General features: G+C 45.0%; 1 protein-coding gene across 1 annotated transcript in view; it reads right to left on the bottom strand.

Annotated features, from left to right (window-relative positions):
* Positions 1 to 2,506: 2,506 nt before the first annotated feature.
* Positions 2,507 to 17,920, bottom strand: part of LOC121545072 (histone-lysine N-methyltransferase SMYD3) — a 182,892-nt gene continuing 167,478 nt past the window's right edge. Inside the window, exons 11-12 of the mRNA XM_041855439.2 lie at positions 3,235 to 3,343; positions 2,507 to 2,798 (exon numbers count right to left, since the gene is read on the bottom strand). Coding sequence (XP_041711373.1) covers positions 2,697 to 2,798; positions 3,235 to 3,343 — 211 coding nt within the window. The 3' untranslated portion in view covers positions 2,507 to 2,696. The remainder of the gene's footprint in view (positions 2,799 to 3,234; positions 3,344 to 17,920) is intronic.

Here is a 17,920-nt window from a genome sequence, read left to right as displayed (position 1 = left end):
GTAGGTTTATTTGAACAGTGAGAGACAGAATAACAACAAACAAATCCAGAAAAACTCATGTCAAAAATGTTCTACATTGATTTGCATTTTAATGAGGGAAATAAGTATTTGACCCCCTCTCAATCAGAAAGATTTCTGGCTCCCAGGTGTCTTTTATACAGGTAACGAGCTGAGATTAGGAGCACACTCTTAAAGGGAGTGCTCCTAATCTCAGTTTGTTACCTGTATAAAAGACACCTGTCCACAGAAGCAATCAATCAATCAGATTCCAAACTCTCCACCATGGCCAAGACCAAAGAGCTCTCCAATGATGTCAGGGACAAGATTGTAGACCTACACAAGGCTGGAATGGGCTACAAGACCATCGCCAAGCAGCTTGGTGAGAAGGTGACAAACAGTTGGTGCGATTATTTGCAAATGGATGAAACACAAAATAACTGTCAATCTCCCTCAGCCTGGGGCTCCATGCAAGATCTCACCTCGTGGAGTTGCAATGATCATGAGAACGGTGAGGAATCAGCCCAGAACTACACGGGAGGATCTTGTCAATGATCTCAAGGCAGCTGGGACCATAGTCACCAAGAAAACAATTGGTAACACACTACGCCGTGAAGGACTGAAATCCTGCAGCGCCCGCAAGGTCCCCCTGCTCAAGAAAGCACAAATACATGCCCATCTGAAGTTTGCCAATGAACATCTGAATGATTTAGAGGAGAACTGGGTGAAAGTGATGTGGTCAGATGAGACCATAATGGAGCTCTTTGGCATCAACTCAACTCGCCGTGTTTGGAGGAGGAGGAATGCTGTCTATAACCCCAAGAACACCATCCCCACCGTCAAACATGGAGGTGGAAACATTATGCTTTGGGGGTGTTTTTCTGCTAAGGGGACAGGACAACTTCACCGCATCAAAGGGACGATGGACGGGGCCATGTACCGTCAAATCTTGGGTGAGAACCTCCTTCCCTCAGCCAGGGCATTGAAAATGGGTCGTGGATGGGTATTCCAGCATGACAATGACCCAAAACACACGGCCAAGGCAACAAAGGAGTGGCTCAAGAAGAAGCACATTAAGGTCCTGGAGTGGCCTAGCCAGTCTCCAGACCTTAATCCCATAGAAAATCTGTGGAGGGAGCTGAAGGTTCGAGTTGCCAAACGTCAGCCTCAAAACCTTAATGACTTGGAGAAGATCTGCAAAGAGGAGTGGGACAAAATCCCTCCTGAGATGTGTGCAAACCTGGTGGCCAACTACAAGAAACGTCTGACCTCTGTGATTGCCAACAAGGGTTTTGCCACCAAGTACTAAGTCATGTTTTGCAGAGGGGTCAAATACTTATTTCCCTCATTAAAATGCAAATCAATTTATAAAAAATTTTACATACGTTTTTCTGGATTTTGTTGTTGTTATTCTGTCTCTCACTGTTCAAATAAACCTACCATTAAAATTATAGACTGATCATGCCTTTGTCAGTGGGCAAACATACAAAATCAGCAGGGGATCAAATACTTTTTTCCCTCACTGTAAGATGGCTGTAAAAGAACACCATTACTAGGGTTGCACAATTCCAGTAATTTCCCCCAAATTCCCCGGTTTCCAGAAATCCCAGTTGGAGGATACCCGTAATCAGGAGAGAATAAACAGGGAATCCTGAAGCCTCCAACCAGGAGTTCAGGAAAACCGTAGAGTTTAGGGAAAGTTAACGGAATTTTGCAACCCTAACAAAGAGCCATAAAAACCTAGCTAGTAGCTACAACAGGAACACCCTGAGAGAGTGATCAGTTAGAAACACCATCCACAGCTCAGACCGCACAGTCAGTCTGCTACAGCTCCATCAGCAGCCTAATCCCTTGTTGTGTTCCCACTGTCTCATCCACACAGAGTAATGCTGTCAGTGAGAAATACCGTCATCAGTGTACACAAGGTTTACCTAAGGTTTATGTAAGGTTTATGTAAGGTTTAACAGCGGAAGTAGATAGTTAGGACTAAGTGAGAGAGACATGCAGAGAGATGAGATGGTAGAACTGATAGGCCACTGCTAAACTAACACACAGATGCACAGACACTAGCAGACGCCCACACACACACAAACAGCAAATGGTACAACCGATAGCCCTCTCTATTAAACCAACAAACACAAGACTACGGTTCTCCTGAACACAACATTGCCTTCCATTCTCTGCTATGCTAGCCCAACAACCATACAGCACTGGGCTATACCAACAGACACACACCCAGGGTGCTATTCTCTCCCACCAGGTGACATCACTCTGCAGGATGCTATCTGAGGGAGGGGAGAGGAGGGGGGACAGGAGCCCTAATCCATGTCTCTCTAAAGTCACTATGCTGGCCAGTTTTAGGGGGAGTTAACTAGCAAAACACTGTGTGGCCATATCCGGAGATAAGTGTGCACACATACACACACACCGACACACAAGCATGCACGCAAGTACACAGGAACCAGCTCAGACAAGGAGACAGATCTGAACTCGGCTCACACACACACAGTTAAAGAGGTTGTTTCAGTGAGTTTAATGTTTAAAATTAAGTACTGTAGCTCTAGGAAATGATCATTTGAATTACCACATTTCATGTAATATGAACTACAGAACATTTCATCACTGTCATTTATGATAAAAACATGTACTATGGACAGCCATGGACTTCTCGAATCCCCTCGGGTTGCTAGGGCAGATTGCTAGGCACGGTCCATCTCCGCCCGACACTCCTCCAACTTCCTGATGAGGTCAGAGGTCAGGGGGTGCTGGTTGCCGTGAGTAACCTTCATGATTTCATAGGCCTGCAGAGGAGATAGGAGAGAGCAGGGATGTATTCAGTGACGTGGAGTGTTCATTACCTTACCCTTACAAATGTATTGACTAGAGCTGACATGATTCCCTATATGCTACAAGCCAGAAACGCCTACTGTATCTGTTGTACACAATACATGTCTATCTAAAACAGGGGTATTCAAATCTTACCCTACAAGGTCCGGAGCACGGCAGTTTTTCTGTTCTACCTGATAATTAATTGCACCCACCTGATTTCCTATGTCTAAATCAGTCCCTGATTAGAGAGGAAGAATGAAAAAGCAGTGGAATTGGCTTCGAGGTCAAGATTTGAATTTGAGGGATCTAAATGTTCTGTAACGTTGCACCCCCCTGAACAGAGCCCTGAGATAGATGAGGGGAGACAGGGATAGGGCAGCCATAACAATGGTTCACCGCCCAGCTCACCAGTCTCAGTGTGTGCTGTGCGTCCCCCAGGTGAACCAGGAAGTGCTGGAGCTTGGCCACTCTCATCAGCTGGATGGCGTGGGCAGGGTGAGGGTCTGGATAGTACTGCCTGGGGAGAGAGGAGGGGGTAGAGTGATTAGTGGGGTGGGAGTACTGCTGGTTTGAAGAAGGGCGGATTTTGCAGTTTTGGGGCGATTCCATTTGTTCCATTTCGCCAGACAAGCTTACGTAAGCGTGGCTCTCAAGTATTTGGAAGAACACAAATACTATTTGAACCCAGGTCTGTCTCACAGTGCTCAAATACAGTTATACTAGACATACAGGAGAGAGTAAAGCTTTGTTTCCACTCCATTGCTCTTCTATTAAGGAATCCTTTTTCTTCCCATGGTAAAAGAGAGAGAGAGGTGCAGATAGAGGAGGTGGTTGGTAAATGGAGAGAACATGAGAAGTGTTTTCTAGCATGTTTTTGATAATTGAAAGAGGTCAGAATTCTCAATAAAAAAATAAAGAAATGTGGTGCATTTACTGGTACAGTATCTGGGTAAATATGATCATTGGTTTATCTCTGAAAATACTTTGCTCGACTTTACACTCTACCATAGAGCTGGGAGTGTTAGGACTGTACTATCATGTCATATATAATCACACACAGAGAGAGAGAGAGAGACAGAGAGGGAGAGAGAGGAGAGAGGCGAAGTGGCCGGTGGGGGGACCGTTGAGCGATGCAAGCATGGGCTAGGAAATAAAGTTGGGGAAAGCGGAATTTTATTAAAATCCTTTGCGATACCGTGACTCGAGTGACCAATCGAAGCTCACCATAGCTTCCAACCCCTAATGGATTGGCTGACAATGGCTGTTGATACGTAGTACTACCTAGCTTGCTTGCTAGCTTGTTAGCACCCACATGAGGCCGAGGATAGTGTGGCTAGGCGAGTGCCGCTTGTATAGTGTAAAAGCTCTGTTAGAGAACAAACACACACACACACACACACACACACACACACACAGAGAGAGAATACACACACTCTTAGAGAATACACTTGCAACACTATACTACAGGTTCGTTTTGGGAACTGCTCTTGAACCCAAACCAACCCACATGTTGTTGTTGTTTATAGTGAACAGACAGACGGTATAGTTTATATGGGCATCTTGAGACAGGAGAGCAGAGCTACACCAGATGCCATAGAATTGGGCAATCCCAAAACAGTCCCTTCCTCATGGTTTATTCAAATCAACTTGATTGCAGTTGAAAGTGTTGGTTTTACAACAGTGGTGGCCAACCTTCCTCCTGGAAAACTGCTGGGTGCAGGTTTTTGCTCTAGCCCTCTCGGAGGTGGGATGGCCACCCCTGAATTACACAATGTGTCACCGGGACAGATGGAAGCCGTCTGACATTTCTATAAAAGTTAATCCAGGATCAAATGGACTATAGATCATATTTGAGTGACAGCTTTCTGATGAGTGCCATCTGAACGACAACAAATAAAGAGAGGCAGACAGTGGAACACTAAATGTCAATATTAAAGTATGTTTTTCAGAGGCATATTATTTCTTATCACATCCAGCCATGGGTTCATTAATATCACAGTAATTGGTGTACTGCTCAATAGGCCAAAAACACACAGAGTGCCGTGGAGCACTCAGCACGCCTCAATGACTTATGGAAAGGGGCCCAGACACACAAGCACACGCACAGTTGCACACGCACGCACGCACACACACACACACACACACACACACGCACGCACGCACGCACGCACTCACGCACACTTTCTCTGCCTCAAGCATCTATCAACAAAAACTGTTTGGCTGTAATCAGATGCACTCAAGGAGAGAACTATCCAATTAAATCTACAATTAGAAGTCAATGCTGGGGTGGTTATATTCAACACACACACACACACAGTTGTTTTCTCAACTTTAACTTGGAACCAAATCTCTCTCTGACAGAGAGAGACTGGGAGAGATCACACTGTGGAGAAATCTTTGGGAAACACACCCCTGTGCACGCACACACTAATAGAGAAATCAGATAGCAGGAAAAATGTTTGGGAAAGCTTGCCGTTTGGGAGACAGAAGAAATGGGTTTAATTAAATAGTAATGACATTTATCTTTTGCTTAGGTGGAGCAGACACACACACATAACACACACACTGAGAAAAAAACGGTCTGGGTTGGAGTGTGAGCGCAGAAACACAGACAGATAGACAGACCGACAGATAGACAGACAGACAGATATCACATGGCAAGGTACAGACTCCATCTAGCCCAAAACAAAGCCGCCTGATTTTACGAACCATCAGCAAGCCAACTAAAACAATCCACAAACATGTAAACAACTATATCAAAGACCAAACAATGTCTTAGATGCCCTAGAAAGACAAAGTACCTTCCATGTGAAACTAGTTTGTAAGGGATGAAGTCTGAAGTGGTGGTAGATATTTCTTAGGGGACTTTTCAATAGAAATGGAATCATCCACCGATCTCATCAAGATCCATTCAGGTAATTCATCTAATTCTACTATTCAGCTCAATTGTTCTATTATAACTAATACAGCATGTAGGGTAGTGTCTACTGGTTGATTTCATCCCAGCATCCATATATGTGTGCTAGATGACTGACTCTATAAGTAACAATGTCCCGAGGGTAAAGCCATGGTGTCATGTCTACATTTCTAGAACCTACTGAGGTCAATACTGTACGCAGGCAGGGTTGCCCACGCTGCTAAAGTGCTTCACAGAAGAAAAAAAGAAAAATGTTGGGGTGCACAATCGTAGATTGATTTGAAAACCAATAGAAGAATCTTAAAGTTAATTCTAAAACTGCAGAGACCTTAAAACCGGTGTAATGTGTGCTCTCCGTCTAGTCTTGGTCAATCAAATCAAATCACATTTTATTTGTCATATGCGCAGAATTCAACAGGTGTAGACCTTACCGTGAAATGCTTACTTACAAGCCCTTAACCAACAATACAGTTCAAGAAAGAGTTAAGAAAATATTTACTAAATAAACAAAAGTAAAAAATGTAACAAAAAGTAACACAATAACGAGGCTATATACAGCCGGTACCGGCACCGAGTCAATGTGCGGGGGTACAGGTTAGTCGAGGTAATTTGTACATGTAGGTAGGGTTAAAGTGACTATGCATAGATAATAAACAGTAGGTAGCAGCAGTGTAAAAACAAAGGGAGGGGGGAGGTGTCAATGTAAATATTCCGGGTGGCCATTTGATTAATTGTTCAGCAGTCTTATGGCTTGGGGGTAGAAGCTGTTAAGGAGCCTTTTGGTTCTAGACTTGGCGCTCCGGTACTGCTTGCCGTGCGGTAGCAGAGAGAACAGTCTATGACTTGGGTGACTGGAGTCTTTGACAATTTTTTGGGCCTTCCTCTGACACCGCCTGTAGCACCTTACGGTCAGATGCTGAGCAGTTGCCATACCAGGCGGTGATGCAACCGGTCAGGATGCGCTCGATGGTGCACCTGTATAACTTTTTGAGGATCTGGGGACCCATGCCAAATCTTTTCAGTCTCCTGAGGGGGAAAAGGTGTTGTCGTGCCCTCTTCACGACTGTCTTGGTGTGTTTGGACCATAATAGTTTGTTGGTAATGTGGACACCAAGGAACTTGAAACTCTCAATACCCGTGCTGCAGCATTCTGTATGTTTTGCAGTTGACCAAAGGCTTTCTTGGGTAGACCAGACAGGAGAGCATTACCTGCCCGTGAATTAAAATATGCGGCCAGATTCTCTCTCTGTGCTTCGGCTTCAACAATAAGTACCTCGTTCTTGTCTTGATTTAGCTGGAGGAAGTTGTGAGCCATCCAACTATTTAAAATCACTAATACAGTCTAATAATTTATCCGTGGAGCTAAAATCTTTTGGTGACACAGAAATGTAAAGTTGTGTATCGTCTGCGTAGCAGTGAAAATCCCATCTGGTTTGCGCTTAGTGGGACTATCATTTGTTTTTCAACAGGATAATGACCCAACACACCTCCAGGCTGTGTAAGGGCTATTTGACCAAGAAGGAGAGTGATGGAGTGCTGCATCAGATGACCTGGCCTCCACAATCACCCGACCTCAACACAATTGAGATGGTTTGGGATGAGTTGGACCGCAGAGTGAAGGAAAAGCAGCCAACAAGTGCTCAGCATATGTGGGAACTCCTTCAAGACTGTTGGAAAAGTATTCCTCATGAAGCTTGTTGAGAGAATGCCAAGAGCGTGCAAAGCTGTCTTCAAGGCAAAGGGTGGCTACTTTGAAGAATCAAAAATATTAAATATTTATTTATACTTTTTTTTTGGTAACTACATGATTCCATATGTGTTATTTCATACTTGTGATGTCTTCACCATTATTATACAATGTAGAAAATAGTCAAAATAAAGAAAAACCCTTGAATGAGTAGGTGTGTCCAAACTTTTGACTGGTACTGTATCATCAAACTTCTCATCAGGTCTTGCTTGACTGATACCCAGCCTAATGTTTGTTATCTTATCTCTGAAATATGCCGCAAACCCATCACAATTAGATGTGGAGGAAAGTTCACGTAGGTTTGTGGGGGTAGGATTTATCAGGCCATCAATGGTCGAGAAGAGCACTCCCAAATTATTCTGATTATTAGTGATCAAGTTACAAAAATGAGCCATCTGGCATTTCTAATTGCCTTGTTATATATGCCAAGTTGCTCTCTCAGAATATCATAATGGACCTGCAACGTTGACTTTCTCCAATTCCGCTCTGCCTTTCTCCAATTTCTCTTTAATTGATTAGTTTCCACACTTATCTAAGGGGCTCTCCGTTTGGATGTGGCCTTTTTAAACTTTACTGGAGCTATGGCATCAATGGTTGCCCTTAATTTACTATTAAAGTTATTGACTAAATCATCACAAGAGGAAGGCAAAATAGGTTCAAACAATAAAATCTGTTGCAACTTCAGAGTTAAGATAGCGTTTCTTAATAATGCATTCAGTATTACCCTGTGCTATGGGCAACAAGGTAGGGAAAAATACACAGTGGTGATCAGATAAAGCAACATCAACAATAGAGGATGTGTCAATAGAAAGCCCCTTAGTGATAATCAGGTCCAGAGTATGGCCGTGGTTATGGGTGGGCCCAGTAACATGTTGTATAAAGTCTATAGAGCTCAAAAGATTCATCACTTCAACGGCCTTGGAGTCAGTCCCTTTGTAAACATGAATATTAAAATGTCCCAACACAATTTTATCAGAGTTCTCAAGGATAATAGACAACAGTTCAGAGAAATCAGTAAAGAAAGTGGAGCAGTGCTTTGGTGGCCTATACAGGGTTATGGCCAGCACTGGTGGCTGACATTTAAACAGTATAACATGATGCTCAAAAGACCCAAAGTCGCCAAATGAAATGTCCTTACAGCTGAGAGCAATAGTTCAAATAGAGGCTGTCCCCCCACCCTTTTCCCCTTTTCTGATAGAGTATAAAAAGCTGTAGTCCGGGGTGCGAGGCTTCAATAAGAGCAACACTACAGTCTGAAGACAGCCATGTTTCAGTGAGAAAGGTTTTACTAGTGATTGCTCTAACATTTAAAAGCGCCATATTCAATGAGTGCGGGCCACTCTGCCCCTAAGGCATCTGCCTCGAGGTAACAGTTTGTATAAACTCACTAGAAGGTGGAGTTAAAGGAACATAAATTAGGTTACTCACAATAACCATAGTACCATTTCTACAGGAGTTGATATGCTTTCCAAAAACTCTGTTGCTTGTTCTGACAGGGAGAACTGGAGCACTACCAGACCCTGTCCGTCAGTCTCTAAAACAGTTTGCGATGTTGCTGGAAATAATCCTGGAACCCCTGTGGTCAGGGTGAATCCTGGAACCCCTGTGGTCAGGGTGAATCCTGGAACCCCTGTGGTCAGGGTGAATCCTGGAACCCCTGTGGTCAGGGTGAATCCTGGAACCCCTGTGGTCAGGGTGAATCCTGGAACCCCTGTGGTCAGGGTGAATCCTGGAACCCCTGTGGTCAGGGTGAATCCTGGAACCCCTGTGGTCAGGGTGAATCCTGTCGCTTTTAAAAAGTGCTGGTTGCTCCCATAGCAAATTAAAGATGTCACAAAAAAAGACATTCCTGTCGTTCTTCAGGTACTCGTTTACGGCAAATAGAAATCTCAAACATTCTGAACCCCTTCGGTAGCACGGGAGGGGGCCAGAGATAATGATTCTCTTCCCTGTGCTAGCGAGGGTGTTTTTAAAAATGTTGTAGTCCTCCCTCAGATCGCCTAAAACGAAGGTCATTAAAACCTATGTGAGTGACGATGGTGTCAATGTTGGAGTACTTGGCCAGTACCATGGGCAGGAGGGAGGTGATGTCATGGCCACGGAGCTCCTGGGTGACAGTGGATCTTGGTCGATCCACAGACCGTAGGCAAGCCAAATTCTCTCACCATCGAACTGCCCACAATGATGGTGATCATGATGGAATCTGATGGGGAAGCGACCTGCTGAACTGTGGTGGCCATGGAGGAGGGTGCCACTGGCTGTCGGCTGGTAGTATACACCCATAATCTGTGCTGACTCCTGGGGCTGGTAGGTCCGTCTCAAGCGGGGCAAAGCTGTTTGATAGCTGGATCGGATCTTCTCGTATAGATAAAGGGTGGCCAGACTGCCTCCCCTGGGTTACAGCAAGGTCGGTGTAGTTAGAAAGCAGGTTATCCTTTTCTCACAGCCGAGCAAACAGCTGGAGGATCTCTTCCCTAAGCCGCTTGATGGTGGTGCATTTACCAGAATAACAGCACGATAAGCTTGAAAGAGAACCCGAAAACACATATCGATATGAGATTAACCACAGGAGAAAACTCACACACACATATATGGAATTGGGTTGTGTGTTGCCAAGGTAAGTGGCAATGGGGGGGGGGTATGTGTGTTGTGGGCTGTTCTCTCTCCTCCTCTACATTAGTGTTCCCCAGCATGATCATTACCAACAAAGAGCTGCCTCTCCACTGGGACCACTTTACTGGAATATGAATTCATACCACGCACACACACACATACTCCGTACTCAAAAGCGCTAGGGAATGCCAAGGATGCGGTTCGCTCGGTAAAGACATTGTATCCTTATTATTAATCTGCCTTTATAGACAAAAACAGAACTCTCTCTCCCTCTCACATGGATTTACACCTCTTGTCCGCCACACTCTCATGCCTGGCGTAATCAATCCCAGATCCCTCCTGCTGGGTTCTGGGACCTGCTATAGATCCTGACGCCACTGTGAGAGTTAGCCAATACTCTGATCAGCCGGATCAATGGTTTTGACCAGATCCTCATATCCCACCGCTGACACCAGTAACACATAGAAAAGTCAGACAACCCTCAACACTGGTGAGAGGAGAGACGGTGGAGGGAGACAGACAGACAGAGAGACAGACAGAGAGACAGACAGAGAGACAGACAGAGAGACAGACAGACAGACAGACAGAGAGACAGACACAGAGAGAGAGAGAGAGAGAGAGAGAGAGAGAGAGAGAGAGAGAGAGAGAGAGAGAGAGAGAGAGAGAGAGAGAGAGAGAGAGAGAAAGCATGGAATGATTATTCTTTCCATAGTTTCAGGAACAGCTTGTATGTAAAACAGCCTCCCCCTCCCCCTCTCCTCACCCCTCGCTCTTAACAGCAGTGACAGAGGGTGCTACAGACTGTATGCCGTTACTCTCTGCCACTCCTCGCTGGCATGCTGGTCATCACCCAGCACCAGGGCTGGAATTAACTTAATACATTACGTTTGTTAAAATCCAAATAATTTGTATTTTAAAAATCCTCATAGAAAACAACAGGCAATGTTCAATTCATGCATTTCAATGCACTTCCTGAATTGAAAACTGAACTGACCCTTACTCTGCTGTACACTCTGCTGTACTTCCAGCATGGCTGTTGTTGTCTTGTTGAATCATGCGTATCATGAATCAAAGCTACACCCATCTGAGCAACCTCTGGGACATTTTTACTGACTTCTCCTTTCCTTTCAACTGTCTACAGTCACTTTCTGTGTTCTGCTATGTAGCACAGAGCAGTCCTTCATGAGCAATAACACTCCCTCCCTCTGATAGGTATTCTACTGGCCTTCTACTTTCTGTTGGCTACTGTCTCCATGTTTTATTGGACTGTATGTGTGTGATCATGTGTTTGTAACCTGTATAAGACCTGGCAAGAGAAATCCCCCTGGAGGACAATATTCTAATCAACCTATTCCTCTGTCTTGTTTCATGCTCTCCCTCCCTCTGTTCTTCAGAACCTCAAAGAACTCAGAGAGGGAGTGTGTGTGTGTGTGTCATTTTGTGTTTATGTGTGTACGAGGAGGAGTGCATTGCCTGACTGTGACCCTCAGCTACTGGTTCACAGAAAGTTCCGGAGAGGATTCATCCAGAGTTCAAGTCTTCCATCCCTCTTTTCTTCTCCTCTGACAGCCAAGTCGTAATAAAGAGAGGACCTCGATCACTCACACACACAAGCACATAAACACGCACACACTGTAGCTGTGAAATATACTGTAAGTAAATACCCTGTCCATCTTCCTATCTCTCCATAGCAGAGCAGTCTGTATTGGCATCTATTATTAACATGTTCTATGCGTGGATATGAGGACATTTGCCATAGTATCAAAACGGGATAAATTATTCACACTGGTCACTGCAGTGTGTTGGCTCAGTGTCCTAAGGCTTGTAACCATGGGTGACACACACACTGCACGCACAGGCACGTGCACACGCACATGCGCACACACACATACACACCTTGGCAGCTCATGACCACAAGCCCTGTATCCCCAGGTGACAGGTGTCAGCAGGTAAAACAGAGAGCAAATCACAGAGAGTGTTGGAGAAACGACGGAGGGGAGGGAAAGAGAAGGAAAGAGGGGGAAGGCAGAGAGAGAGAAGTAATGAGATGAGAGGTGTTTTGACAGTACACAGAGGGTAAGAGGTAGGAGAGGATGGGAGAGAGAGCGAGATGGAAAGAGCGTGTGTTAGGGTAGATGAGAGAGCTTTTGACAGAGGGTGAGAGGTAGTCTGAGGAAAAAACAGCACAGCAGAGAACTGCAGAGGATGGAGTTACTTTACTGCACTCAGTCAGCCTATTCCAGTGGTTTTCAAACCTCTCCTCGGAACCCCCATCCGTTCCATGTAGTTGATCTATTCCAGAGCTAGCACACAACACCTGATTCCAATTTTTAGATAAAACTATACTAAATATATTCACGTCTCCAAATAATTGACTAAAACACACTGTTTGCATGAAGGTCTACAGTAGCCTCAACAGCACTCTGTAGGGTAGCACCATGGTGTAGCCGGAGGACAGCTAGTCTCCATCCTCCTCTGGGTACATTGAGGACATTGTGGTCCTCTGTAGCTCAATTGGTAGAGCATGGCACTTGTAACGCCAGGGTAGTGGGTTTGATCCCCGGGACCACCCATACGTAAAAATGTATGCACACATGTCTGTAAGTCGCTTTGGATAAAAGCGTCTGCTAAATGGCATATTATTATTTTCTATTATTATTATTATTGACTAAACCTAGGAGGCTCGTGGTTCTCAACCCCTTACATAGACTTACATAGTAATTATGACAACTTCCGGAGGACATCCTCCAACCTATCAGAGCTCTTGCAGCATGAACTGACATGTTGTCCACCCAATCAAAGGATCAGATAATGAATCTAGTACTGAAAGCATAAGCTACAGCTAGCTAGCACTGCAGTGCATAAAATGTGGTGAGTAGTTGACTCAGAGAGAGAAAGACAATAGTTTAACAGTTTTGAACACATTTAGAAGCAAGAGAGAGAGAGAAAGCTAGCTATATATATTTTTTCACTTTCACTTACTTAGCTAGCAAATGCAGCTAGCTAGTTTAGCCTATTCAAACATCCAGCTCAAACAGAGAGGGATGCTATGTTACCTAGCTGGCTATGGCTATCCAACGCTGGAACTCTTCCAAGTCAAGGTAAGATTTTGGTTTTATTAATTTATTGCCACCGGGGCCCGCTGATGTAACTGCTAAAGTGCTTGCTAACTGTACACTGTACCGCATGATTGTAGCGGGCTTACTAACGCGTTAGTTCTAGTAGCTATGTTGACTTGACGTTAGCTAATATGGTGACAACAATGTAGGCTGTGGGTAGCGGTTAGCGGATATGATATGAAGGTTTGGCTTGGATAGGTTTTTTCGCCTGGTCACAGACAGCTGATATGTTGTGCACTGAAGTTCACAAGCGAAAGGAAAAGGTGAGAGGAGGAGAGCGCGTAGATGCGAGAAGGAATTATCCAACGATCAAATGGATCACGCTGTTTATATGTGGCTGCTATGAAAGTTAACTGTGTTTTCGTGTGATCAGGGGTGTATTCATTCTGCCTGAATTTCCAATAGAAATTCTAATTTGCAACAGTTGGACTAATGATTACACCCCAGATCAGCTAGATGCAGGCAAGATTGTGCAAGGCGGTATTGAATGTGTCAATGTCTGTCACCTTGATTACTCAAATTTCTCTTAACCTGTGCACCTACGTTTTAAACTTTCATTCATAGGCTAGGTTGTAGCAACCTCATGATGGGTATAGGGAAAATACGATCATTTAGTAGCCTAAACCTATCAATGCTACATTGAGCTGGGTGAATGGTATGAATGACAGTCATCCAATATGCTGCAATAGAAATAAGGCCATGCTCATAAAAAATATATAATCCTCCCTCATCTTAAATGGCACCGACCGCCACAGTATTCAGCATATAGTGGCGCAGTGGTCTAAGGCACTGCATTGCAGTGCTAGCTGTGTCACTAGAGATCCTGGTTCGAATCCAGGCTCTGTCGTAGCCGGCCGTGACCGGGAGACCCATGGGGCGGCGCACAATTGGCCCAGCGTCGTCCAGGGTAGGGGAGGGAATGACCGGCAGGGATGTAGCTCAGTTGGTAGAGCATGGCGTTTGCAATGCCAGGGTTGTGGGTTCAATTCCCACGGGGGGACAGTATAAAAAAATTAAATAATGTATGTACTCACTAACTGTAAGTCGCTCTGGATAAGAGCGTCTGCTAAATGACTAAAATGTAAATGTAAATATAGAACCCTACTGCAGTTAGCAGTCTGTGATCCATTGCAATACATCTGTAAAACACAACCAAACAGACAGAACTCTCAAACTAGAATTAAATATGAAAAAATACATCAATTTTCATTGTCCCTTGGTATGTGATGATGTGTTGCATGTATAGAGAGACAGTGAGATCTAAGAGGAAGTCAGTTAGGCCTTCAGTTGTCTTAGAGGAATTCAGGACACAGCTCGTGTGATCCTCGTCATCCTGCCAACAGGGAGACATGCACGTCCGCACGCAAACATACACACACACTGGGATCTACTGCAAACACACATCAGAAAACTCTGGGAAGTAGCTTTCTTGTTACTAAACACAAGACTTCCGAACGCACTTCTCTCCCTCTCCCTCGCTATGGGAAGACAGGATGACAAATGGAGGAGTGTGTTTGTTTGTGTTTTTTGTGGCTTTAGTTTGGTTGAGTTTCTCTTCCTGTAACTGTCATATTAAAAATGCAACAAAGAGCATCCATCTCTTTTGTTTGAACAACGATTGGGCATTTGGAATATTCGTCACCCTGGCGCAGACGAAGATGGCGGCCTCGCGACTAGCTCTTAGGAAACTTTGCAGTATTTTGTTTTTTTATGTATTATTTTTTACATTATTAGCTCAGAAAGTGTTTTCCATCATTACATACAGCCGGGGAAAACTATTGGATATCAGAGCGGCGGTAACTCACCAGCATTACGACCAGGAATACGACTTTCCCGAAGCAGATCCTTTGTTTGCTCTCCCCAGGGCAACTGAATTGATTCCAGCGGCCTGCTGGTCCGACTTAGGAGGCGGGCACACCACCCACCGCTTCCAAGTATTCTACTCGCTAATCTTCAATCTTTGGTTAACAAAGTCGACGAACTACGGCAAGGATTTCTTTCCAGAGAGACATCAAGGCCTGTAACATACTCTGTTTCACGGATATTCTGTCGAAATCGGTCCAGTCAGATGGGTTCTCAGTTCATCGCGCAGACAGGAATAAATATCTCTCCAGGAAGCAGAGGGGTGGAGGTGCGTGTTTCATGATTAACGACTCATGTTGTAGTAACATTGAGGAACTCTAGTCTTTCTGTTCATCCGACCTAGAATTTCTCACAATCAAATGCCGACCATATTATCTCCCAAGAGAATTATTTTCGGTTATAGTCACGGCCGTGTATATCCCCCCTCAAGCCGATACCATGACGGCCCTCAAAGAACTTCACGGGACCTTATGCAAACTGGAAACCACATATCCTGAGGCTGCATTTATTGTAGCCGGGGATTTTAACAAAGCAAATTTGAGGACTAGGCTGCCGAAGTTCTATCAACATATCAACTGTTGTACTCACGCTGCTAAAATCCTCAACCATTGCTATTCAAACTTCCGGGATGGTTATAAGACCCTCCCCCGCCGTCCTTTTGGCAAATCTGACCACGACTCCATTTTGCTTCTCCCTTCCTATAGGCAGAAACTCAAACAGGAAGTACCCATGCTAAGGACTATTCAATGCTGGTCTGACCAATCGGAATCCACGCTTCAAGATTGTTTTGATCACGCGTACTGGGATATGTTCCGGGTAGCTTCTGAAAATAATTTAGACATATACACTGAAACGGTGACGGAGTTTATCAGGAAGTGTATAGGTGATGTTGTGCCCACTATGACTATTAAAACCTACCCTAACCAGAAACCGTGGATAGACGGCAGCATTCGCTCAAATCTGAAAGCGCGAACCACCGCATTCAACCATGGCAAGGTGACTGGGAATATGGCAGAATACAAACAGTGTAGCTACTCACTCCGCAAGGCAATTCAACTGGCAAAACATCAGTATAGAGACAAAGTGGAGTCGCAACCGACGTCTCGCTTCCAGACAAGCTAAACACCTTCTTCGCCCACTTTGAGGATAACACAGTGCCATTGACGAGGCCCACTACCAAGGATTTTGGCCTCTCCTTCTCCATGGCCGACGTGATTAAGACATTTAAGCATGTTAACCACCGCAAGGCTGGCGGCCCAGACCGCATCCCTAGCCGAGTCCTCAGATCATGCGCAGACCAGCTGGCTGGTGTGTTCATGGACATATTCAATCTCTCCCTTTCCCAGTCTGCTGTCCCGACATGCTTCAAGATGGCCACCATTGTTCCTGTACCCAAGAAAGCAAAGGTAACTAAACTAAATGACTATCGCCCTGTAGCACTCACCTCTGTCATCATGAAGAGCTTTGAGAGACAAGGATCATATCACCTCTACCTTACCTGTCACCCTAGACCCACTTAAATTTGCTTACCGCCCCAATAGATCCACAGACGATGCAATTGCCATCACACTGCACACCGCCCTATCCCATCTGGACAAGAGGAATACCTATGTGAGAATGCTGTTCATTGACTATAGCTCAGCATTCAACACCATAGTACCCTCCAAACTCATCATTAAGCTTGAGGCCCTGGGTCTGAACTCCGCCCTGTGCAACTGGGTCCTGGACTTCCTGACGGGCCGCCCCCAGGTGGTGAAGGTAGGAAACAACATCTCCACTTCGCTGATACTCAACACTGGGGCCCCACAAGGGTGCGTGCTCAGCCCTCTCCTGTACTCCCTGTTCACCCATGACTGCGTGGCCAAGCACGCCTCCAACTCAATCATCAAGTTTGCAGACGACACAACAGTAGTAGGCTTGATTACCAACAATGACGAGACAGCCTACAGTGAGGAGGTGAGGGCTCTGGAAGTGTGGTGCCAGGAAAATAACCTCTCACTCAACATCAACAAAACAAAGAAGATGATCGTGGGCTTCAGGAAACAGCAGAGGGTGCACCCCCCTATCCACATCGACGGGACTGCAGTGGAGAAGGTGGAAAGTTTCAAGTTCCTTGGCGTACACATCACCGACAAACTGAAATGGTCCACCCACGCAGACAGTGTGGTGAAGAAGGCGCAACAGAGCCTCTTCAACCTCAGGAGGCTGAAGAAATTTGGCTTATCACCTAAAACCCTCACAAACTTATACAGATGCACAATTGCGAGCATCCTGTCGGGCTGTATCACCGCCTGGTACGGCAACTGCACCACCCACAACCGCAGGGCTCTCCAGAGGGTGGTGCGGTCTGCCGAACGCATTACTGGGGGCAAACTACCCGCCCTCCAAGACACATACAGCACCGGATGTCACAGGAAGGCCAAAAAGATCATCAAGGTCATCAACCACCCAAGCCACTGCCTGTTCACCCCGCTATCATCCAGAAGGCGAGGTCAGTACAGGTGCATCAAAGCTGGGACCGAGAGAATGAAAAACAGCCTCTATCTCAAGGCCATCAGACTGTTAAATAGCCATCACTAGCACATTAAAGGCTGCTGCTGCCTATTGAAATCACTGGCCACTTTAAGAAACGGAACACTATTCACTTTAATAATGTTTACATATCTTGCACTACTCATCTCATATGTATATACTACATTCTATTCTATAATATTATTCTGTATCTTAGTCCATGCCGTTCTGTCATTGCTGTCATTAATTGTCCATATATGTATATATTCTTAAATCCCATTCCTTACTTTTTTGTGTGTATTGGGTATATGTGGTGTAATTGTT

The sequence above is a fragment of the Coregonus clupeaformis genome, chromosome 29, assembly GCF_020615455.1.
Source record: "Coregonus clupeaformis isolate EN_2021a chromosome 29, ASM2061545v1, whole genome shotgun sequence".
In the NCBI taxonomy this organism is placed as follows: domain Eukaryota; kingdom Metazoa; phylum Chordata; class Actinopteri; order Salmoniformes; family Salmonidae; genus Coregonus; species Coregonus clupeaformis.
The sequence above is the reverse complement of the archived record's forward strand: the minus strand, read 5'-3'. Positions and strand labels throughout refer to the sequence as shown.